Below are 22,827 nucleotides of genomic sequence, written 5' to 3'. Positions count from 1 at the left end.
TTCTAAACGAATTTGTAAGTGAATTCTATCCAATAGATTTCCATGTGCTTTTAAACACCCAGAGCATAGGAAAATCGGAAAAGCCTCCCAATTTATTGCTCCAAATAACAGCCATATTACTTAGCCGTCGCTGCAAATATGGTACCCCTAAGACCCAGTGGCTGTGAACAGCATTTCTTATCAGTTTCTGTGAGTCAGGAATACAAAAGCCACGGACTTAGGTTCTGCCTCACCGTCTCTCCTGAGGTTCATAAAGGTGTTGGCTGGGGCTGTAGTCATCCGAAGGCTCGACCGGGGCTGGAGGGCCTATTTCCAAGATGGTTCACTCTCACGGCCATTGGCAGACACCACGATTCTTTGGCTCTTGGCAGGTGACCTCACCTCCGCACTGTAAGGCCCCCCATATGGCGGCTTGGGTGTCCTCAGGACATGGCTGGTGACCTCTTACAGAATGAGTGACCTGAGGGAGAGGACAGGGGAACGTTGCAATGATTTTTATGACAAAGGCTGGGAATTCACCATTCTGCTTTGTTCTACTCAATAAGGGGAAGCCACCAAGTCCAGCCACACTAAGGGGAGGGGAATTAAGTTCCACATCTTGGAGGAAGGTGTATCAAAGAATTTGTGGACATAATTTAAATCCAATGCAGTCTGCCTTCTGGCCACAAAAATCTTTCCATTTCTCCCACGTGCAACATACACCGACCCCTTCTGAGGGCTGCTTCCCAAAGTCCATTGTCTTAGCGTTTGCTCTAAACCCAGGACCTCACATCGAAACCAGGTCCAGACCTGAGGGTCCTCCGCTGGCTCCTTGGGTACCAAGTCCACTTCCTCTGGCCGATGACCTGGGAACCACACGGAGCAGTGACCTGCCCCTCGCACACCCGACAGTGATGGGGTGGACACGGTCACGGGTACGGACACCCCTGTTCCCAAGGGGAGAATGAGAGCAGAGAGAAGTCGCATCCCCATTCTGAAACCCAGCCAGGCAGACGCGGGAGCTTTTCTTGTTCCTCCTCCTGTCTGAGCTCTTGGCTCTGTCCTCTGGACTCTTGGTTCTGCTGAGTCATCCTTTCTCTTTCTGGAAAAGATAAGCATGTTTCATGGCAAAACTCTCCACTAGCTTCCTGCTGGCGGGACTCTGGGGGCCCACGGTCTCTCATCATGGTGACCTTTGGCCTTTCAGTCCAAGCTGGTGCTCCTCACGTCGACACACTTCTTTTAAGTGTGTGTGTGAGTGTGTGTGAGTGTGTGTGTGAATGTGTGTGAATGTGTGTACATGTGTGTGTATGTGTGTGAGTCTATGTGTATGTGTGAGTGTGCATGTGTGTAAATGTGTATGAGTGTGTGTGAGCATATGTGTGGGTGTGTGAATGTGTGAGTCTATGTGTATTGTGTGTGTAAATGTGTTTTTGAGTGTGTGTGTGTGTGTGTGAGTGAATGTGAGAGTGAGTGTGTGTGTGTGAGCTCCTTGTTTGATACTAAGTGCCTTCCTCCCCAACGCAAGTGTTCAGAATGCTAAATTACCTGTTAACAAGCATGTAAAATAGCACAGTTTATGCTAATTCAGATTATCATGGTTCCCAGAGCGCTTATTTTTACCTTTGAAATCGCTGCTCTCTGAGCCAGTGGCGGTGGCGTCAGGGCCTGTGATCGAGCATCCGAGTGGCGTCTGTGCTCCCGGTCGTGGCCACGGGGGTTCCCACGGACGCGTGTGCACAGCCTGTGCACCATGTGCCGTGGATCTGATCTGCAGGTGGAGTGAATTTCAGGAGCTCGGCAGCCACCTTCCCTGTCCTTCCAGGCCTTGGCGGGGAGAGCCGTCCCCCCTGCCCTCACCCGTGGGGCACTGTCCCTCTCCTGCTGCATTTGGCCCTGACACCCACGGCACCCGACCCCCTCCCCCGACGTGGATGCTTCCCTTGCTCTGTCTCCGATAATGACCTTGGAGCTGAGCTGCTCAGGAGGGAGAGGAAGGAAGAGAGAGGAGCCAGGCTTTACCTTTTGGGCCAGGACATCCCGGGGAAGGTCCTCAGAAGAAACCAAACGCCCCACCTGGCCCATGAGGAGGAGCAAGCCTCCTGGGAGAGACGGGGCCCTCGGGAGGTCAGGTCCCCTGCAGGCCTGTGACCGCACTCGCAGGCTCATCAAAGCCGACGACGGACAGCTCGGCCTCTGCACAGGCCCTTTCCTGTCGGTGCAGCCGAGGGTCATTGGGAAACCACGGCGAGGGGCTGGCCTGTGGTGCCTCGTAGGCAGGCCCCCCAGGGGCACAGGATCCATGACCTGCCCTTTACCAGCCGGGACATGCTCTGGAGGGCTGGCGAGTCCACCAGGATACCCTGCAGCCTGGCCTCCCTCCCTCCACACTGGCCTTCAGTCCCGATGTCCACCTGCTCCCTCACTCCCCGTCACACTCCTGTACCCCACCAGGTTCCCGTTCTCCCCATTCCTCCCTCTCCATCATGCTCTAGTCAACAGTTCTCAACCTGTGGGTCGTGAACAATGAAAATACATCCTGCATATCAGATATTTACATTACGATTCATAACAGCAGCAGCATTACAGTTATGAAGTAGCAACAAAAATAATTTTATGGTTGGGCCACAACATGAGGAGCTGTATTAAAGGGCCGCAGCATTAGGAAGGCTGAGAACGGCTGCTAGATGCTCCATCATTCTTCTTCATCCTCTCTCACGCTCCGGCACCCTCCATTCCACTCCAATAGGCTCCTTCCTGCTCCCCATGGCCCCTGGGAGCCATTCCCAGGAGTACTGACCGGGGCTGTGTGTCCTCCTGGGCGCACAGGGCAGAGCCCAGGGGTTTCATGGCCTCGAAGAAGCGTGTGCTGCCGCCTGGGTGCTGCTCAGCCCCTGCCCCCTCAGCCCGCTCCTCCACACTGGACCGTCCTGCTGGTCCTCCGGAAGTTCCTTCTAAGCACGGGCTCCCTCGTATGCACCGTTTCCTCCACGGGAACACTCCCTTCCCCGCCGCACCCCTGTCCCCGTCTGCCCAGGTCTCCACATTCTCGGGTGTCTGTGTTAAAGGCCTCTCCCTGCTCTGTCGTGTTCGGAGCTCCCACGTGGCTGTGGTCAACTGAGCTGTGGACACTCCACATTCTTATGAATGGCCCACCCAGTGACGAGAAACGATGAAGAACAGATGACATGCAGCCCTTCTCAGGCCTGAAATAACCCTGAGGCGGCAGGGAGGCCGAGCAGCGGCACCAGGCGGCCGGGCTAAAGGAGGCCGAGGCGAGGAAGGAGGCTCTGCAGCCGGCGGGTGAGCGGGCCTCCGGGTGGGAGGGCAGCCGGCGGGTGAGCGGGCCTCCGGGTGGGAGGGCAGCCGGCGGGTGAGCGGGCCTCCGGGTGGGAGGGCAGCCGGCGGGGGAGCGGGCCTCCGGGTGGGTGGGCAGCCGGCGGGTGAGCGGGCCTCCGGGTGGGAGGGCAGCCGGCGGGTGAGCGGGCCTCCGGGTGGGAGGGCAGCCGGCGGGTGAGCGGGCCTCCGGGTGGGAGGGCAGCCGGCGGGTGAGCGGGCCTCCGGGTGGGAGGGCAGCCGGCGGGTGAGCGGGCCTCCGGGTGGGAGGGCAGCCGGCGGGTGAGCGGGCCTCCGGGTGGGAGGGCAGCCCGGTGCTGCAGGCCTGGGACTGAGCGGTGAGGGTTCCGCGTCCAGGGGCCCTGCGCGCCTGCTCAGCCTGAGCCCAGCATGGGGGTCATCACAGGGCCCGGGGCAGCCCCTGCTGTTCTGAGCTGGTGACAGACACACACGGGGGCACGGGGTCAGCTCATTTGGGAGCAAAGACGAATTGGCCCAGCAGGTCCCCTGTAAGTGCTGCTGAGCCACCATCAACTAAGCAGATGTGTAAATAACCCAGGAAGGGCAGATGGGAAAAATAAGGAAGGTGAAGTCCCCGAACAGACTTTAAAAAGTAAGCCAATTACTGAAACATCACGGGAGATAAAAACTAGAAAGCAAAGGCTGAAATGCATCACACACCAAAGGCTGCGGCGGAGATGAAAGCAAGGCCCGAACCCGCACAGAATCCAGGGCCAGAGATAATGCAAGGGATCAAATCTTCACATAAAAGCACAGTCCCAGCGTTGATTAAAAATAATTTCTTTAAATACCAGGAAGCAATTTTCAAGCACCAAGGGTGGTTTTAAAGAAGCAAAAGACTTTTCTGCTTATAAAATCTAGCTTCCATACGCCATCTCCTTTTTTTTTAATTTTATTTTTAAAAAATATATTTTATTGATTTTTTTACAGAGAGGAATAGAGAGTTAGAAACATCGATGAGAGAGAAACATCGATCCGCTGCCTCCTGCAAACCCCCTACTGAGGATGTGACCACAACCAAGGTACATGCCCTTGACCTGAATTGAACCTGGGACCCTTCGGTCCGCAGGCCGACGCTCTATCCACTGAGCCAAACCGGTTAGGGCTATACCATCTCCTTTTAATAAAGATTTGAGATAAGCACATATGAAAGGGCACGGCTCAAATAAAGATGAATTTGTAATAGATCACCAGGCATTTTGGAAGGCTGCAACATGAAGCCCCAATCCGAATGTGTGGGAGCCAAGTTGGACTTTGAGCTTCCCGGCATCCAAAGCAAAAACAGACCAGAAGCCCCTCCCGGTGAGCGATACCGAGGAAGGGCTGCGGCCCCCCGGGGGGGGGTCACACAGCGCTCAGAGAAGGTAAGGAGCAGGGGGCAGCGCTTGTGTGTTACGTCGGGGATAGAAACACAATCTGCGGACACCGTGAGTCTTTTAAAATAACATTTTATTTTTCATTGTCAGTGATTAACTCTGGAGCCTACTAGAAGGGTATCATGACTACAGTGAATAAAAAAATATAGATGACAGCATAAAAATATTAGGTTACACAAAGTTAGTTTTGTTTTTTTTTCAAAATCATCATCCAGCGACATTTTCAGGACATTGGAGCTTTGAAAAAACAACAACAGAGCTTCACGTGGACAGTTTATTATTTTTTTACATCGGCAGGAACTGAAAGTGAAGAGCCCGCATGGAGAACGCCTGCGGACACTGTTCCAATAAACGCAAGGCCCACAGAGACGGAGACGCGCCCCGAGAGCCATCGTATATACGCAGTCTGTACAGAGGATGAGAATTCACCCCGTTCGGCCACCTCCTGGGGCTCACCCATTCTTTATTTAAAAAGAGAAAGAAAACGGATCTTCCTATACGCAGTTATTTTTCCACTTGATCCAGGATTTGTAAGCGTGTTTCCACTCCATAAATTAGTAGCTGTTCAGTAGCTGAGAAATATCCTATTTTAAATTATCCCAAAGGAGACAGACAGGACCTCCGGAAAGGGCTGATGTTACGATGTCGGTGGAAGAAGATACGTCCCACCAGCCAAGGTCCCCGCGAGCCGCAGCGCGGAGGGAGGAGGGCTGGGCCCCATCCCGCGGGGAAGCTGGGTCTGGCCGAGGAGAAGGCGTGACGCCCGACGCCCAGCGCTCTCGGTTCTCCGGCCGATGGGCTAACCCCGGCCGCGCTCACGTCAGCTCCACCTGCTCCTGCTCAGGTGGCATTTGGCACCGAAAGGAAGGGCTTTGAGGCAAGACTTGGGCTCTCAGGGAGGCCCATCGGCAGCCCCCGATGTGGACACACGCCCAGGACGCCCCAGGCCCGCGTCCACCTCGCTCCCCACTCCGAAGGGCTGCGCATCCCATGGCTGAGAACAAACTCTTTTTAAGGAGGAGCAGCTGCCCCGAGTGTCAGACATCACGGGTCCGATGAGGTAAACGCCAGACAGAGGGGACAGGGAGGGGGACGGCTCGCTCACTGCACGATCCCGGAGTCCACGGACGTCTGCTTGCGCGTGGTCTTGGGGGGCGGCGGGGGCGGGGTCTTGCTGGGCAGCGGGGGCGGCAGGTGCTGGAAGACAGAAGGCCAGGGGGGTGCCCGTTACTGGCGGGGATGGGAAAGCGAGGCCCGCAGGGGGCCTGGCCTGGCGCAGGGCAGGGAGGGAGCGGACCTGCACCCCTGGTGGGGCTGCCTTCTCCGCGTGGCGTGGGGCTGGCAGGGCGGCCGCGCTCAGGCCTGGGCTGCTGGCGTCTCTGATGAACCGCTCCGCACAAAGCCCTTTGGCATCTGCACAACCCCTGCTCTTTGCATGGTGGCTTTAAGTCTGGGTGCTCTTGATCTAGGGCCCCAGAATGAACCGACTACGGAACTGGGCAGTTTCACGGTTAAGAGCCAGTCAAGAGGGGCCAAGCCCGTCTGATGAGGACCCACAGGTTCCCCCCCCCCCCCCGCTCTACTTCCAGGTTCAGGATGTTCAGCCCCGGGGTGTAGGCAGGCCTGCTTTTCTGGTCAAATAAAGGCACGGAAATAAAGATCTGATTGGTGGACTAAGCTGCTAGGAAAACAAGAGGCCCAGCCAATAGAGTGCGCAGACGGTTAGTCAAGGCCCTCCCGGGAAGAGTGTCATCGCACACCTCAGAGCCCCGGGCGAGAGAGTGTCCACAGAGGAAGGAAAGCGTGCAGAATTCACAGGGGGAAAAGCACGCCTTCTGTTATCAAAAATCTGCAGCCACGTGAGCCACAGGGTCCTGTCGTCACGTGGTCACTGTGGGGGCTGAGCAGACACAGATGTGCTTGTGGTCCTTCCCTCCACACTGCGCTCATCTAAGCGCATCGGGAGGAACCTGGACGGGGCTCTCCCGGCCGCGGGCCATTCCCTGTGCGGCCCTGCACTGCGCGCTGATGTTACGATGATGTCGGTGGAAGAAGATACGTCCAAACAGCCAAGGTCCCCGCGAGCCGCAGCGCGGGGGCATCGCTGTGGTGGAGCAAAGACACTGACAACGTGGCCGGGCCACGGAGCCACGGAGCCCCGCGTGAGAGTGCCTGGAGAGCCAGAGGGAAGCATGGCGGATCTCACAGGACTGCCTGGGACTGCCGAGGGCGAGAGCACTGGTTCAAAAGGCTCGGAAGACTCAGCGCTAATATTTACACTAGCGGGCAGGCCGCGAGGCCACTGCACATGAGCCCTCAGAGGAGATTAAGGACTAAAGTAGTTGCAGGAGGTGCCGGCCTCGGGGAGCCAGTGCTGATAAGGGCTCCAGCTGCTGGCAGCCAGCTCCCCAGATCGAAGTGGGGAGGGGCCCGGGAGGCACGGCCGGGGGTGGGTGGCCTCGGGGATCTGGGCTTTGCCCAAATTGGAGACAAATCCTGCAGGTGCTCCGAGTGGCAAGGACCCGTTCCCCCAGGAGCGGCCAGGGCGAGGGAAGCTCCTGGAGGAAGTGCTGGCGTGGGGGTCCCAGGGCGGGTGGTGCACGGGAGCCCGTCCCCATGCAGCGTGCCGGCACCAGCTTCCTCACAAGTCGGACCACCCTCCCTAGAAAAGCCACTCTCCCAAATCAAACCTCCACGAGGACTGCACCTCAGGGCGGCCCTCCTGCCCCTTCCCTTGTTCCAGGGCCACATCTGGACGTGTGTCCCCGTGACAGGTCCACAGATGACCCAGGCCAGGGTCGCGATCGCCGTGGCCTTTTCCCCAAATCCAACCCTGGCCAGGCCCGCAGCCACACGCCGACGGGTGGAGCAGAGACACTGACAGCGCCCGGCCGCCTCCGACTTACCCTGTGGTGAGGAGGGGGCGGTGGGGGCGGGGGCGAGCCCAGCAGGTCCTGGCTGTCCATCAGGTTCCCGTAGTCCGCCATGCTGCCCTTCAGGGGCAGCGGGGGCGGGACCTCGGCCATGTCCATCCCGCTCATGCCGTTCAGCTCCAGACCTGGGGAACGGGGTGGATTTAAAGCAAACCCGCGCCCGCGCGCTGCTCCCCTTGCCCCGGAGCCGCGGGAGGCAGAACCACTTTACCCCGAGCGATGCCGGCCAGCGGGCAGGGAGGAGAGCAGGAGGGGGAACGGGCAGAGGGCGGCCCCTCCTACAGGCATGTCCCGGGAAGAGAACGTAAGGAGCCTCGAGGCCCCGAACCCAGGGCTGGAAGCCACTGTGAACACAGCCACGTCACCCGGGATCCTTCCATCCCTCCCCGGGGCCCTTCGCCTCCCGGGCATTGAAACAGCTGGGGGTCAGGAGACGGGTCTCCGCCTGCCCTTTGCAAAGCCCAGCAGGACTGGGCACCAGCCCGCCGCAGCCGCTGCCTGGAGAGCGTCGCTAAGCGAGGCCTGAGGTGCACACAGCCGCCCGCCGCTCAGCGCTCTCCACGGGCAGCCGTGGCTGCATGAAATGAAGTTATTAGCAGGAGCGGGCCTGGCTGCTGCCTCCAATAAGCCCAGGGAAGTGGATTGATTTTTAAAGTGGACGGAAGAAGTGGCAGCTTGCAAATGGAGGAGCAATCGTCAGGGCGTCCCACCCTCCGCCCGGGCGAGCGGCTCAGACAACACTGGTTTCCTTTCGGGCTAAAGAGGAAGACGGACACGTGGGCCGGCGCGTCTTCTCTACAGTTTCCCCGATGACGCGGCGGCTGAGGGAAGGTCCCTCTTAGGAAAGCTCTTCCGGGAAGAGCCGCGTGGAGAGACCCGGAGGCCTGGCCGGTGGATGGGGAGCGAGAAGGAGGCCTGGGAACTAGCGCTTGCCCGGACTGGTGGGGTGGCTGGCTCGTCCCCGCCACCATCACTGTCTTGTTCTCAAAACATCCTTATCCCCCGAACGCAAAGCCTCCACCCAGAGGCACCGCCCTCCCTCTCCCGGTGCCAGGAGGGCCCGAGAGCCGGGGGCGCACCTGTCACCCACAAGCCCGGCTGCACTTTGCCCTGCGGAGCCCTGTCCCCGGGACCCGGCCCGGGAATCAGGGGCTCACGGACACAGCCAGCTGCCCGGAGGAGGCGGGTCTCACTTCAGGGACATGGACCCCGGGGGAGGCACAGGGTGCCGGGTTCAAAGGCGGACAGCGCCCCACTCACTGGACTGCAGGCTGAAGCTGAGCTTGGTCCGGGGCATGACCGGCGGGGGCGTCTGCTGGGCGGTGGGTGACGTCGGGGACACGGAGAAGCGCCTCTCGCTTCCGATGGCGTTGATCACCTGGCTCTTCGGCCTCTGGGGCCGCAGGGGGCTTATCTGGAGGGGGGGCGGAGAGAAAGGGGAGTTCGGGTCTGTCTTGGGCTGCGGGTGCCACCTCAACATTCAGCGGGAGCCAACGGGACTCCCTGGGATGTTATTCATGTCAACGTACCAGCACGTGTCACGTTAGGTGCCTGACAATCCCCTCAAGAGATGGGAGTGGGGCGCAGAGGAGGCGGGTGGGTAGCGGGGGGCCACGTGCGTCTGTGGAGCCGAGGGGAGGGCTCGGGGGCTCGCTGAGCCAGGCGGGCCACCCGCAGTCACCCAGGCGGCCCAGAGGCGGGCGGGTTCCGGGATTTACCGTCTCGGACAGGATCACGGCCTCGGAGCCCTGCGGGGCCGCGTCCACGGGCCTCAGCTCCTTGTCGAATATCTCCTGGTGTTTGCTGTTCCGCTTCTCCTTCTTCTTGTCCTTCTTGTCCTTGTCGGGGTCGTCCTTGTCCAGCTTGTCCTGCGACCGGGAGTGCATCTTCTTGGGCAGCAGGGGCTCCAGGGCGAACCTGGAGGAGAGGGCTCTTAGGTCAGGGGCCTCTCCATAGGCGAGTGGCTGCTGTCGCCCCAGATGTGCGGGGCGCAGTCCCTCCCGGGAAACCTAAGCGCTGCCTGGGAACCTCGACTTTTACAGGAAAGGAGGGGCTGCAAAGGGAGGCGGAGGGAGGCGAGACGTGTGTTAACCCATTGCAACAGATGGACTGCGTTTGCCCCTCAGCAACAACAACCTGGAGGGAAACCCGCAGCTGCAGGATGATGGGGGATGGAGTCTGACGCTATGAGGGATTTCTGTCGATCTGCGAGGGGAGGGGGCACTTGAGTCTATTCCAAAGGCAAGCCCTTACCTTTTATTTATTTCATATATGTCATATATATAGTATATATATTGATTTCAGAGAGGAAAGGGGGGGGGGAGAGAGAGAGAGAGAGAAACATCAATGATGAGAGAGAATCATTGATTGGCTGCCTCCTGCACGCCCCACACTAGGGATGGAACCCAAAACTGGGCATGTGCCCTGACCGGCAATCCAACTGTGACCTCATGGCTCATAGGTCGATGCTCAACCACGAGGCCACGCCAGCTGGGCGAGCCCTCGGCTTTTAGCGATTAAGACCGAATACGCATGCGCAGTGGGAGGGAGCAGGCGGGTGCAAAGGTCGCAGAGGAAGGTCGCCTCCATCTGAAAGCCTGTGCTGAGGGCCCAGCTTGCAGGTCCCAGGTGCGCTCAGGTGTTCAGCCCAGAGCTGAGCTGCAGACAGAGCCCCCGGGTCCCAGCTCGGCCACGGCGGCTGGACATCCTCAGTCACAGGGAAGGGAGGACACCACACCTTTCTGCTCAGTGACACCAGCCAGACGGTGGGAGAGCGTGGCAGGGACACCCTGTCAAGTACATGGTCTTGGGTAGCTTCTCAGGCACGTGGCCACACCGAGCACGCACACGCGCCTGCACAGTCGCCACCTGCTATTTTAATGTACGACTCGGGGAGGGGGCATCCTGTCCCTGCCCCCCGCAGTCACATCACAGAGGGAAGGAGCGGTCCCAGGAGACGGGGACCTCACTCCCTGTGGCAGGAAGGCGGAAGGAGACAGGCCAAGGTGTGCTATACCAAGGTGTGCGCAGGGCGGACACGGCCCTACAGCCTCTCAGCGCTAACGCCCACGTAAGGGTCCTTGTCATCAGCACCTCATGTTTCTGAAAACATGGCCCATGAAAACGGTTTCACAAGAGATGGGGTCTCTTACACGGCCTCGCCGTCCCGCAGTCACAGAGGAGAGTGTCCTGCACTGTGATTTCTGAGAAATGGCACATCGCTGCCACACGATTGAAAGAAACCCACTCCGAAGCCAGCAGCGTTCACACTCCCTGACCAGTGTCCAGCAGGCCCCGAGCCCGGCGGGCTCACTGCAATGTTCTGTCCACTTGGTGTATGACTGACCTTTTCCATAGTAAGAACTTAGAGATGATTGAGGAACTCACCATGTGGCTTTCCACCACCGAGGCATTGTGGGACACCCAGCCTCCCGCTGGATCGCATTCACCCATAAACCCACATTCATTATGCTACATGGTGTGTCTGTTATATTATCAGCAATAATCAACATGTTCATAATGGTCTTCTAGGTTTTGCAGAACTGAAGACAACTAATGTAGGAAGGAAGGTTTTAGTGGACGCTGTCCACTTAGACCAGTGGTTCTCAGCCTTCCTGATGCCGCGACCCTTTAATACAGTTCCTCATGTGGTGGTGACCCCCAATTTCATGGTTACAAATTGAACATCATTAAAGCATAGTGATTCATCACAAAAACAATGTGTAATTATATATGTGTTTTCCGATGGTCTTCGGCGACCCCTGTGAAAGGGTCGTTCGACCCCCAGAGGGGTCGCGACCCCCAGGTTGAGAACCGCTGGGAAGGACAGGCATCCCTACAAAGCACCGAGGGAGAGGCAGGCTGAGGGTTACATTTTTCACCGGGAGAAGCAACTGCCGGCGGCGCCCTGTGTTCTGCAGGCAGCCTGTGCCATCTGAGCCCAAAGCCCCACTTCCTCCCCACCAGTCACCTCGCTAGGGGAGGAAACGCTGAGAATGAGCAAAAACCTGGCCTCTATCCAAGATGCCTCCAGTTCAAGGTTAAACCACGGCTCCCAGGGAGGCCAGGCCTGCCCGCGCGCGTGCATTCACACGTGCAACACACCGCACTTCTGATCCAAACCTGCAGAGCCACGGCACCCGCACCCCGACCTTCCTGGGAACAGGAACCCTTTCCATGCCTAGCCCGGGGATTTTCTGGGGGAGCCGCCGAATTAAATTTCTCAAGCAATCTTGTCGCCGGGAACAAGCACACATGATTTAAATACATCCAAATTGAGACTTTCCACACGGACTTGGCCTTAAAAATAGCAGCCGCTGATAAAAATTGCTGTTAAGGAAAAAAAGAAGTGGGTACAGTTTTCAGTTCCCCATCGGGCACACCAGTCGCTGGCAAGAAAGGGCGCCCGGGAACGTCCTGTCTGCGCGTTGCCGGGGCCGGAGCCCGCGGGCTGGCAGGGTGATGGAGTGGCAACCGGACGGGGTTGGACAAGCACACAACGGTGCAAACTCCACAATGAAACCGCTGGAAGCCCTTCGCGGCTGTTTAAATTGCAACATTGTTTCTTGTTGTTTAATAAGAACAAAGGTTACATGTTTGCTACTCAAAAGCGCAAAAAGTATCAACATGGAGGTTCTCTTTGAACAATGAGGCAAAGAGAGAGAGAGAGAGAGAGAGAGAGAGAGAGAGAGAGAGAGAGAGAGAGAGAGAGAGAGGAGGCTCGGCAAGGGCTCAACTGTTCACCAGCCTATTAGGTCCTTGTTCCCTTCCTGGCGGCTCTGTGCTCTGACCTCAAGAGCCAATGTGGCTCCCAGAGTCTCGCAGGTGAGGCGGCTCTCAAGGAAGCTGAGCGACAGGTGTGACCCTGGAGGTGAGCAGAGGGGGAGGGTCCCCGCGCACCTGGCCAGGGCGCACCCTGCTTTCTCCTGGACGTGCTGAGCCGGACAGAAGGCTCATGGGAGGTGTTAACATTGGACGGAAACCTTTCTACCCAAAGTGGTTCCCGAAGGGAGAACGTCTCTCTCACAAACTCACAAGACCCTGAAAGTCTCACTGGGCACTCAGTTCGTAACATCATAAAGGGTCTCAGTTTCAAAGACAGTTTTGATTTTTAAAATATCCTCAGGTGTGAGCAAACCCACCCAGGGCCCCGGTGGCTCCTCCGCACCCCTCCCTGCTGCCGAGCCCACTCACCCATCCGAGCCAGGCCTGGAGGGGGTGCTGTCCGATGACAGGGAGGAGACCGAGGCCACCGACAGGGGCCGGGATGCGGAGGGCATGGTGAAGGACCGCACCATGGACCGCGGGCGGCTGCCTCGCCGGTCATCCAGGCTGGAGGGCTGCAGGGGAGGGAGAGGGCGGGACGGAGAGAGAGGCTCGTTGGATGTTCGTACCAATGGGCTTCCGGTCTGGCGGGGTCAGAGTCCTGGACCACGTTGTCTTAACAGCCTGGAATCTAGATCCAAATTGTCAGCACCTCTATGTACAGCACATGTTCCCACTTGGAGTCAAAGATGAAAATGAAGATGATTTGGTTTTAGAAAATTTTAGATGCAGATTGATTTTTATTTTTACTTTTTTTTTTTTTTTTTTTTTTTTTTTTACCAAGACCACGATCCATCAGCCTCTTCCAAAGTCCTAGCAGGAAGCACTGACCAGAAAGCCTGGTTTACAGAGTAACATCTGGAACAAGATGAAAGAACCTGCAAGACCTTTGGATGAACTGGGTACCACTCTGCATGTTGACAAAACGTGCCCATCAAGGACGCGTGACCACTGGACTCCTGTTGACTAAACACGATGCCCCTGCTCTTAGTTAGGGGGCTCCTCCCCTGCGGAGCCAGGCCCGGTGGGTTCGGGGCAGCTCGCTGGGCCTGCCGCTCGTCCTCCCCAGGGGAGGACTGGGGGTGCATTTCATTCCCCAGAAAAGTGGTCTCGGGACGGAGTTCTCCATCCTCTCTTGGATGTGTCTGTATGTCACCAAAAAAGGTGTCCCTGACAGATACCACGTGTCAACCTCTATCAGGAGAAAACGCTCGTGCCTGCGCCCGAGCCAGCTGTCGGCACATCCGGGACCGCAGCTGCCGCCGAAGCTCCTTCCTTGGCCCGAGGACGCGGAACCCCACGCCTGTAGGGCACGTCCTCTCTGTGTGGCTTCAGCCGCCACCCCTCACCCCCACGCCGACCTGCCACGGATGACAGATTTATAATCACCACTTTCACATCTGAAAAGTGGGCCCGTGCCTTAAATATGTGTTTTGCATACGAGTTAAATTTGATTGGCTCACTGTCTCTTTAATAAGAACAGGAACAAAACTGCAGGAGGACCGTTCAGAGCAGGAGACGGGGTGCCTTTTCTGTGAAGTGCCAGACAGCCCGGCCAGTGGCTCCGTGGTTGAGGGTCAACCCATGAACCAGGAGGTCACGATTCCATTCCTGGTCAGGGCACATGCCTGGGTTTCGGGCTTGATCCCCAGGAGGGGGCGTGCAGGAGGCAGCCTATCGATGTTTATCTCTCATCATTGATGTTCCTCTCTCTCCCTCTCCCTTCCTCTCTCTAAAAACAATACAAACATATAGGAAACATGTAAAGGGCCGGATCACTGGTACGTTCGGCTCGCAGGCGACACAGGCTCTGCACCTCAACACAGAAAGAGCGGAGGTGACTGCTTGCCAATAAAACTTTATTCACAAAGGCAGGTGGCGGCCTCAGCCTGCCAACCACTGGCTCGGAGTGATATGCGGCTGGCAGCGGGCAGTAGGGGGTCTGCCCAGGCCTGGGCTTAGCACCAATCATGGGGCCAGAGCCACCCACTGGCCTCGGTGAGAAAACCAAAGAGGCAACAGCGACTTGCAGCCCAGTCCAGGCTGTGAAAATGCTCCTCAGACAAAACCTAGAGCTGAGCCTGCAGTGTCCTCTCCCGGCCTCTGCAACGCCCCCGGGCCGGCCTGCGAGGGTCCTGCGGCTGGGCCCGGAGCCCGGCTTCTGTCCCTAGAAACTGAGGATCAGGACTTGACTTTTCCATCGGAAGCAGCAGTTTCCGCAGTCCTGACAGACGGGCCTCTGGGGCCAGGACGCGTGAATGGATGCTGTCTGTCCCGCAACAGGGCTGGCAGGGCCGTCAGAACCAGGCTGGCCAGACCATTGGAACCAGGCTGGCCAGGCTGTCGGAATCCGGCTGGCCGGGCTGTCAGAACCAGGTTGGCTGGGCCGTCAGAACCAGGTTGGCTGGGCCATCAGAACCAGGCTGGCGCCAGGAGCTAGAACCAGGCTGGCACCGGGAGTTAGAACCAGGCTGGCTGGGCCGTTGGAACCAGGCTGGCACTGGGAGTTAGAATCAAGCTGGCCAGGCCATCAGAACCAGGCTGGCTAGGCCATTGGAACAGGCTGGCACCGGGAGTTAAAACCAGGCTGGCACCGGGAGTTAGAACCAGGCTGGCTGGGCCGTTGGAACCAGGCTGGTGCCGGGAGTTAGAACCAGGCTGGCTGGCTGTCGGAACCAGGCTGGTGCTGGGAGGTAGAACGAGGCTGGCTGGCTGTCGGAACCAGGCTGGTGCTGGGAGGTAGAACGAGGCTGGCTGGCTGTCAGAACCAGGCTGGTGCTGGGAGGTAGAACGAGGCTGGGGTTCTGGCTCCAGCAAGGCTGTGACTTCGCATAAAACATGGACTCACGCTGCGCTTGCTCGCTCCCTCCCGAGCACACGGAGCAATCGTCTGACCCAGGAGGCCGTGAGGAGGGGATGAGGGAAGCCGCGGGGCTGGCGGCTGCAGCTGTCCTCGCTGTGTTGTTACCGTGGCCTGAGCACCAACTCCCCTGGGCTCTCACCAGGCTCGCCCTCCCACTGGCATCACACCCGACGCGGTGTCGCCAGGCTGAGCTGCCCCCCACCCCCGGGTGCTCCCTGCAGTGTAAGCGCAGAGAGCAGCGTTTCATGGGCTGAGGCGCAGGCAGCGCAGGAGCTTCTCGATCTGTTCTTTCCACACACCGCACACATGCCCACGTGGGTGGGAACTTCACGGGGTGACATGCCCGCCCTAGGAGCGGGCTGTGGCGGTGGGTCTGGGGTTGGGGAGGGAGAGGTGGGCCGTGGGCTCCATCTCCTCCCGACCACCTCCAGGGCCCTGCTTGGCCTCCAGCAGGGACCATCCTCCCACAGGCGAGTCCCCACTGACCATCTCAGACCTCGCTAACCCCTCACGCCTCCCTCAGTGACGGGGACTTGGGCCGGGCCCGGGCTCCCCGCTGACCTGGGACACTGTGAGCCGGCGCCCTGCGTGACATGTGACTGATCCTGTGTGTGTGAGTTTCCCTGTCGCTCCCCCACGAAGGGGAGTCGGAGATGCAGCCACTTCATGGACGTTACCGTCGCCATTTCCCGTGGCTGAAAGGAGGTGCTGGTTTTGCTGGCCGACGAGCGACACAGGGGACCGAGGCCCGACGCCCCGCTTCCTAAGCAGGCGTCCCGTCTGCATCTTAGTTACCCCGCCGCGTGAGCCTGCCACGTGGAACGCCCCCCCCCCGCCCCCCACGCGGGGACCGCTCACCATGGCCCGGACGCCGTACTGCTTCTCCACCTTCTCCCGCAGCTGCCGGAAGCAGGCCTCCATGCGCTCGTGGAAGGGCCGCAGCGCCTCGGTGATCTTCTCCCCGTGAATCCGGATCCCTTCGGCCAGGTACGGGATCTGGAAGACGAAGGGGCGACCCTCCTCGTTTCCGGTCCGGGAGAGGCGGGCACGCAGGGCGGGGGTGGCACCGCCACGGGGACCTGCTGTGGCGTCCACGCGGGACGGGCCGATTAAACACATCAGCAGGCTTGTCACCCCCAAAGGCCAAAGTGGAAATTAAAATCGTCTGCGTTGTAAATCGGCCGTGTCGGGGGCGGGGCTCAGCGCTGAGGGCGCCTGGAGGCCTCCCTTCCCGGACTCGCCTTGGACTCCCCTTGTCCTTGCACCGGAATGCCCACCTGGCAGGCACTGGCCTTGGGGAAGAGCTGCATGCGAGTTTGTTTACATGCAACCTGATCTGTTAGCCACGGGCCAGGTCACAGGGCAGAGGTTTTTCTCAGCGAAGAATATTCTATGGGATACGAGAGCCCAGCTCCCAAACGCAAGCATCTACCTCTATGGGACTGTGGTCCTGAAAGACATGCTTTGGAAACGAATCCACATCTTTTCTTCCTCAAAACTAAAAATAGTCCCTTCGCTGCCAACACGGCTGTCACACAGTCTCCCGCCAGCACTTCCCTTCGGAGCGTGGAGACGCAGGTGACCTTTAAAAGTGTCACCAAGAGACGTTCCCTCCCCAGCACCGACCAGGACCCTCCGGCCATAGCTGTCGGGGGTGGGGGGAGTGGGGGGGGTGGGGGGGTGGGGCAGGAAAGGCTCGCTCCCTCCCCCTTCTGCTGCCAATCCCACCCGCCCCTCCCTCGCCGACAGGGAGCTCGACACTCCTCACCGCAATCAGGAGAAGAGGCTCCCTCTTAATAATTTATAATTAAATCAGCGACTGATTAGAAACAGATTTCCTCGTAGAGCAGATTACCAAACTCGAGGAGCAGATTTAGAAGACGGGTAATAAGGACACAATTGAATTTCAAGTGAACAAATTCTCGAAACCTTGTCAAGACGAATCACGGCCTAACCTGAGCTTGGCTGGCATCGATGGCAGGCAGCTGTGGCCCTGGGCACTCCAGGAGGGAGGCTGGGGATGTGTCCCCCTACCCGCTCCCCTGCCCCCCGTTTGCAGCCCTCTGGCTGCACCCACACAGTGTGTTTTGCTGACAGTCGGGCCTGACCCCGCCAGGCACCCGCTTCCCGCGGGGACTGCCAGCAGGACAGTGTGCAGTGGGGTCCCGGCCAGCGGGTGTTTAATATTCCGTGGGAATCGCTCCCGGCTGCTGCGGTCTGTTCGGGGGCAACAGTAGTAAACGCTGACGGGAATCCTGCTCCCCGAGTCCCCCGCAGAGGCAGGCTGTGGGCAGCCTGGGCGGCTGGTAGAGGCGGCGTGTCTAGCTGGGTGCGAAGGCCAGCATGGGGGTGCGGCCTGCAGGTTAAAGCACAGCCTCTCTGCACACTGAGAACAGTTCGATGGAGCAGGGTCCTTCTGGAATGTGCAGAATGCAACCCAATCCTTTCCGTGTGTCGTGCTGGTTTGATAAAAGCCTGCATTGGGCAGAATCTTGACACCAAAGAAGCTACTTGCTGAACTAACGTTAAGACCACGAACTGCCATCTGGCAGGTGACATTTATGGGGCGTGAAATTTATCCCCCAGGGAGGTGCCTGGCCTGCGTCCCCTAGAACCTTCTTCGAGGGCGGGGTCTGCGTCACCTGGGGCGGAAGTGCAGCCATGAATAAACACCCTCTCCAACTGCTCAGGTGCTGAACACACGAACAGAGGCCACGGCGCGAGGCCTGGTGGCCTTTAGAGACCTGTCAATCCAGGGGGATCGACCTGGCGGAGCATCGAGATCTGGGGACAGACTGCTGACTCCCATGTGGGCCCCGATTTGCTCTAGGCCGGGGCCCAGGAACCTGTCTTTCTAAAGAGCCTCCCAGAGACGGGAGAGCCCCCTCGCGTGGCTCACACTGAGCAGGAGGCCCTTCTACCAGGCAGCGCTGCCTTTGAGGCTGGCCCTGTGTGTCCAGCCTGGCCTGCTGGCAGCAGGGAGCACTGGGAGGGCAGCTCCGTGCTCAGGGAGCGCCACCCCGGCCGCGACGTCGCACCTGTCACCAGCTGGGGACCACAGTGAAGCTAGCCTCACATTTCAAAGAGAAACACGGACGCATCCCAGCGGGTTCATCTGAGTCTGTGTGGGCTCACCTCTGGACAGTGAGCAGGGATGCTCAAGGGGACAGCTGCTCTGGGGAGCGACCCAGCTGGGCCCCTGGGGAGGGGGCTGGCGCTCACCGGCAATTACGAAGCAGCCTGCGCCTGCCTCCAGGCCCACGGGGGAGGAGCAGGCCCTGGCACAGAGCCGGGAGCTGCCCGGCATCGATCACCAGCCTTCACCAGCGGTTTTAGGAACGAGGATGTGCTGATGGCGCCTCGGTGGTGGGAATCGTGCTGGCAGGCCCGGGGATTCCCGGGGGGAAGCTCATTCCACCCACACGGAGTCTCAGAAAAAACCAAGCAAGCAAACCAACAAAACCAGCAGCGAACATTCAGAGAGCCCCACACTTCTTCATGGCTGTGAGGCTCAATTAGGGAGCGGAACACATGGGTTTTCAAAACATTGCAAATGAGAGCGAAATCGCAGGTAATGTCTGAATATGAGTTTCCAGCGCTTTTGATTTAATGAAGTTGCTAGAAAACAGATGCCTCCTTTCAACTCCCCCGCGAGCGGCGTTAAAGTCATCCTTTAATAAAGTTATGAGGGGCCATGACACAGTGCTGACACACAGTTCTCTCTGGGGGACAAATTATTTTCCTCTGTAGGACTCGAAACTCTTAAAATCCAATTTGCTGTAAAAGCTCGCAGGGAACAAAAATCAATAGAACTTCTGCAGACCAAACCAGTTTTTGTGTGGCAATCGCTGCATCGCCGTCAGGAGGTCTGAATTGTGCACCTTTGGCTACAGCAACATCTAAATTGGAATGTTCCAGACACTTCAACTCTCTCCCTGTTTTTAGTAACAGGAAACCACCCACAGGAGGCTTCCAGCCTAGGCAGCTTGGCCCAGGAGGTCCCAACATTCCTTTCTTCCTTTCTTTCCTTCTGACTTTTTTCTTTTTAAATATATTTTTATTGATTTCACAGAGGAAGGGAGAGAAAGAGAAACATCAATGATGGGAGAGAATCATGGATCGGCTGCCTCCTGCACGCCCCTTCTGGCCTCTCACTGGGGATCGAGCCTGCGACCAGTGCATGTGCCCTGACTGGGCATCCAACCATGACCTCCTGGTTCATAGGTCGATGCCCAACCACTGAGCCACACTGGCCAGGCCCAACACTTATCGGAGTAATTCCAAGCCAAACAGATGTCAGGTGCGTGCATGCGATGTGCGGCACCGTCACACCCACTAGGATGGCTATTTCAACACTCGCACACAAACAACAGAGACGGAAAGCAGCAAGTGTTGGGGAGGATGTGGAGCAACGGGGACCCTGTACATGACCGGGGGCGGGATGACAAAATGGTGCAGCTGCTGTGGCAAGCCGCCTGGTGGCTCCTCAAAGGACGGAAAGTAGAGTTAGTGCATCAGCAGCACCCCACTTCTGAGTGCACCCCCTACGCCGCAAAAGCAGGGAATCGAACAGGTTCACGGCAACGTGATTCACAGTTGCCAACAGGTGGGAACAACCCAGTGTCCCTCGGTGAGTGAACGATTAAGAATGTGGTTGAGAGACACAACGGAATGTTATTCAGCCTCAAAACGGAGGCGCGTTCTGACGCGTCACAACACAGATGAACTCGGAGACACATTGCTAAGTGAAATAAGCCAGGTGCAGAGGGAAGGATGCTGTGTGATCCCACTTACGTGAGGCTCCGTGAGTAGGGGAGTTCACAGGGACAGAAAGGAGAAGGGGGCGCCAGGGCAGGAAGAATGGGGAGCTGTTTAGTGGGGAGAGAGTTTTAGTTTTGCAAGACGGAGAGTCCCGGAGATGCTGGTGTAATGCCACTGAACTGTGCATGAAAATGGTTAAAGTGATAAATTGTGTGCTCTGTAAATTTGACCACAGTCAAATATAACATAAGCCCACTCCTCCCTAAGAGGCCACACTCGCTAATAGGCTGATGATGGAGGAGCCACGCAGGTGAGGCTCGGACTGGCCAGGACAGAGGGGTCCCCAGAGGTGTCTCCTCAGGAGGAGCCGACCATGTCAGGGACCCAGTGTCGGCCTGGGAGCCTCGCTTGGCAAGGTGGCCAGGGGAACCACACCCGGTCAGGCGCAAGGAGACCGGGCTCCCTGACATCCCCCAGCCTGCGCTCTGCACCCAGCCAGCTGTGGGTTACACCAGCCAGCACCCTGCTCGCCGCCCACGAGAGAAAACAGCTGCAAGAAGTGAGCTGCCCAAAGTGAACAGAGCAGGTGGACAGAGCTCCCAGGAGAACCGCCCCTCTGAGGAAAGACTCAGAGGTCTCAGGAGCACGGGTAGAAAAGCAAAGCAATGAGCTGCAGTGGAGTTGGGAAACGCAGATGTGACACCCCCCGCCCCCCGCTTGTGCCCCGTGAGGCTGCATTCTCACACTCACCTGCCACGCGATCAGGTCCTTGAGCTTCTCGATCTTCTCATGAGCCTCCGGGTGCTCCTGCAGGTACCGCTCTGTGAAGAAGGCCTGGAGGGGTGGGAGCCACTCAGTACCGCAGCACCCACTATGCGCTCTGCACACCTACTGTGTGCCAGGCCCCGGGGACAGAGCTGTGGGTAAAACAGACTCACACTCCTGCATTCACAAGGACAGGGGGCGGCTTGTGGTAGGAACACTGGGGCCAGACCACACCGCTGTAGGTCAACCCTGCCCACTCCCATCGAGATGCTTCCCGGGGGCCAGCTGGCCCTCTCCATGGAGCCGGCCCTGACAGACTCGATTCTGTGGCCTCAGTGGTCCCAGGGCTCATGAAAGCCACGGGGTCCCTCTTAGAGCCAACCTGGGGGGACCGTGCCCCGCCCATGCCTGGCCATGGCGGGCCCTTGACCGTCTCTAGCCTGCAAGGGCTGCCCGGGCCCCCTGGCCTGGCCTTAGGCCGCTTGGGAGACCAGGGTGGGCTGTCCCTGGACAGGGCTGTGGCGAGCTGGTGGGCCACCTGCCTTTTCGTAGTTGGCGAAGCCGCCCATGACGGCCGGGTCCACGATGCCGTTGAGGAGCATGGAGAGGGGGTTGATGGGCAGGCTGGGGTCCTCCAGGTGCTGCTGCACCATGCCGTCCAGCTTGTCGTTGGTCAGCTGCATGGTCTCGATGGCGTTCTCCAGGGGGCTGATCTCCACCTGCGGGGGCCGCACAGGCATCGGGCCGGCTGCTTCCATGCCCGTCGCCGCTCAGGCTCCCGGGACCTCGCCGGGGGGAAGCACTTCTGAGCAAGGACCGGCTTCCTCCTCCCGTGTTCCTGTCTTCCCAGCAGCCTTTTGGGGCGCGGTCCCCGATTGCCCGGACGCAGGCAGCCAGGTATTTCCGTCTCATCGGGTGTCCACAGGTGTGGTCCCCACGGGCCAATCCCAAAGGAACGGTGCCCGGCCGCCTCCTGGAGGCCGCCTCCCCCCCCCCCCCCCAGGGGTGAAGCTGCTGCTGGGGCACCTGGCAGCTCCCCGACAACAACCCCGAAGTCAACAGACTCATGGACAGAGGCTCCTTCAGAGGCTGAGCGCCCGGGGGCGGGAGGGCCTCTTCTGCCCCGTCTCACGCGGTGGTGCCCGCGAGGCTTGCGTGCTGCCACTTGTCTCCTGAGCCCCCCCCCGCCAGGCCCTGCCTGGGTGCCATGGGCCCACGGAGGGCGCTCCCAGCACAGGAAGTGAGAGGGGCCAGGGTGGGGACAGGCACGGAGCCCAGGGCTTCGGAGCAGGAGGGTCACCTGGGGTGGGGAGGGATATGGTGAGCAGCGCACGCTCTGGGGTGGTCCAGGGCTCAGACTGGTGAGGATAAAGGACTGGAGGGAAACACAGCCGGGAAGAGAGGGTCCCATGTGCCCTAGAACCACATCTGGACTTTCAAGGGGATTCGCTGGAAACTAAATGGTAGCCAACGCCATCCGGCTAAGACCCTGCCAGGGCACGGCAGGCAGGAGACACCACAAAACGGGCATCTTTCAACCGGACCGCATATGCAGGCCATCGCTGCTGCCACGCATTCACAGGGAGCCTGTGGCCGACAAGTCCCTAAGGAAACTGCCTCACAGCGCTCCGCAGGCAACGCAGGGTTAGCTAAGGAGATGCAAGTCTTTATTTCTTTAAAAGATGCTGGGGAGGTGCCCGGCCAGTGTGGCTCAATGGTTGAGCGTCATCCCATGCACCAGGAGGTCACTGGTTCCATTCCAGGTCAGGGCACATGCTCAATCCCCAGTCGGGGGCGTGTAGGAGGCAGCCGATGCATGATGCTCTCTCATCATTGATATTTCTCTTTCTCTCCCTCTCTCTCTCCCTCTCTGAAATTAATAAAAGAACATTTTTTTCTTTAAAGTGCCAGGGAGGAGTAGCAAGCTATCTTGGCTTGAAATGAGCAAGTGCTATTAATCAAGGTGTTT

The 22,827-nt window shown here is 58.8% G+C and overlaps 1 protein-coding gene across 3 annotated transcripts in view; it reads right to left on the bottom strand.

The window, feature by feature from the left end:
• Positions 1–4,767: 4,767 nt before the first annotated feature.
• DOCK1 (dedicator of cytokinesis 1) overlaps positions 4,768–22,827 on the bottom strand; it is a 287,578-nt gene continuing 269,518 nt past the window's right edge. For 2 of the 3 annotated variants that reach the window (XM_036335666.1, XM_036335664.1), the window contains 8 exons: positions 21,401–21,577; positions 20,844–20,927; positions 16,191–16,328; positions 12,839–12,984; positions 9,364–9,562; positions 8,906–9,059; positions 7,619–7,770; positions 4,768–5,909 (listed from right to left, as the gene is read on the bottom strand). In XM_036335666.1, the coding sequence (XP_036191559.1) occupies positions 5,814–5,909; positions 7,619–7,770; positions 8,906–9,059; positions 9,364–9,562; positions 12,839–12,984; positions 16,191–16,328; positions 20,844–20,927; positions 21,401–21,577 (1,146 nt within the window). In that variant the 3' untranslated portion in view covers positions 4,768–5,813. The remainder of the gene's footprint in view (positions 5,910–7,618; positions 7,771–8,905; positions 9,060–9,363; positions 9,563–12,838; positions 12,985–16,190; positions 16,329–20,843; positions 20,928–21,400; positions 21,578–22,827) is intronic. The other variant, XM_036335665.1, reaches the window with a different exon arrangement.

This window comes from Myotis myotis, unplaced genomic scaffold (assembly GCF_014108235.1).
Source record: "Myotis myotis isolate mMyoMyo1 unplaced genomic scaffold, mMyoMyo1.p scaffold_m19_p_15, whole genome shotgun sequence".
NCBI classification, from domain to species: Eukaryota; Metazoa; Chordata; class Mammalia; order Chiroptera; family Vespertilionidae; genus Myotis; species Myotis myotis.
Note: the sequence above shows the minus strand (reverse complement) of the source record. Positions and strands in the feature narration are given on the sequence as shown.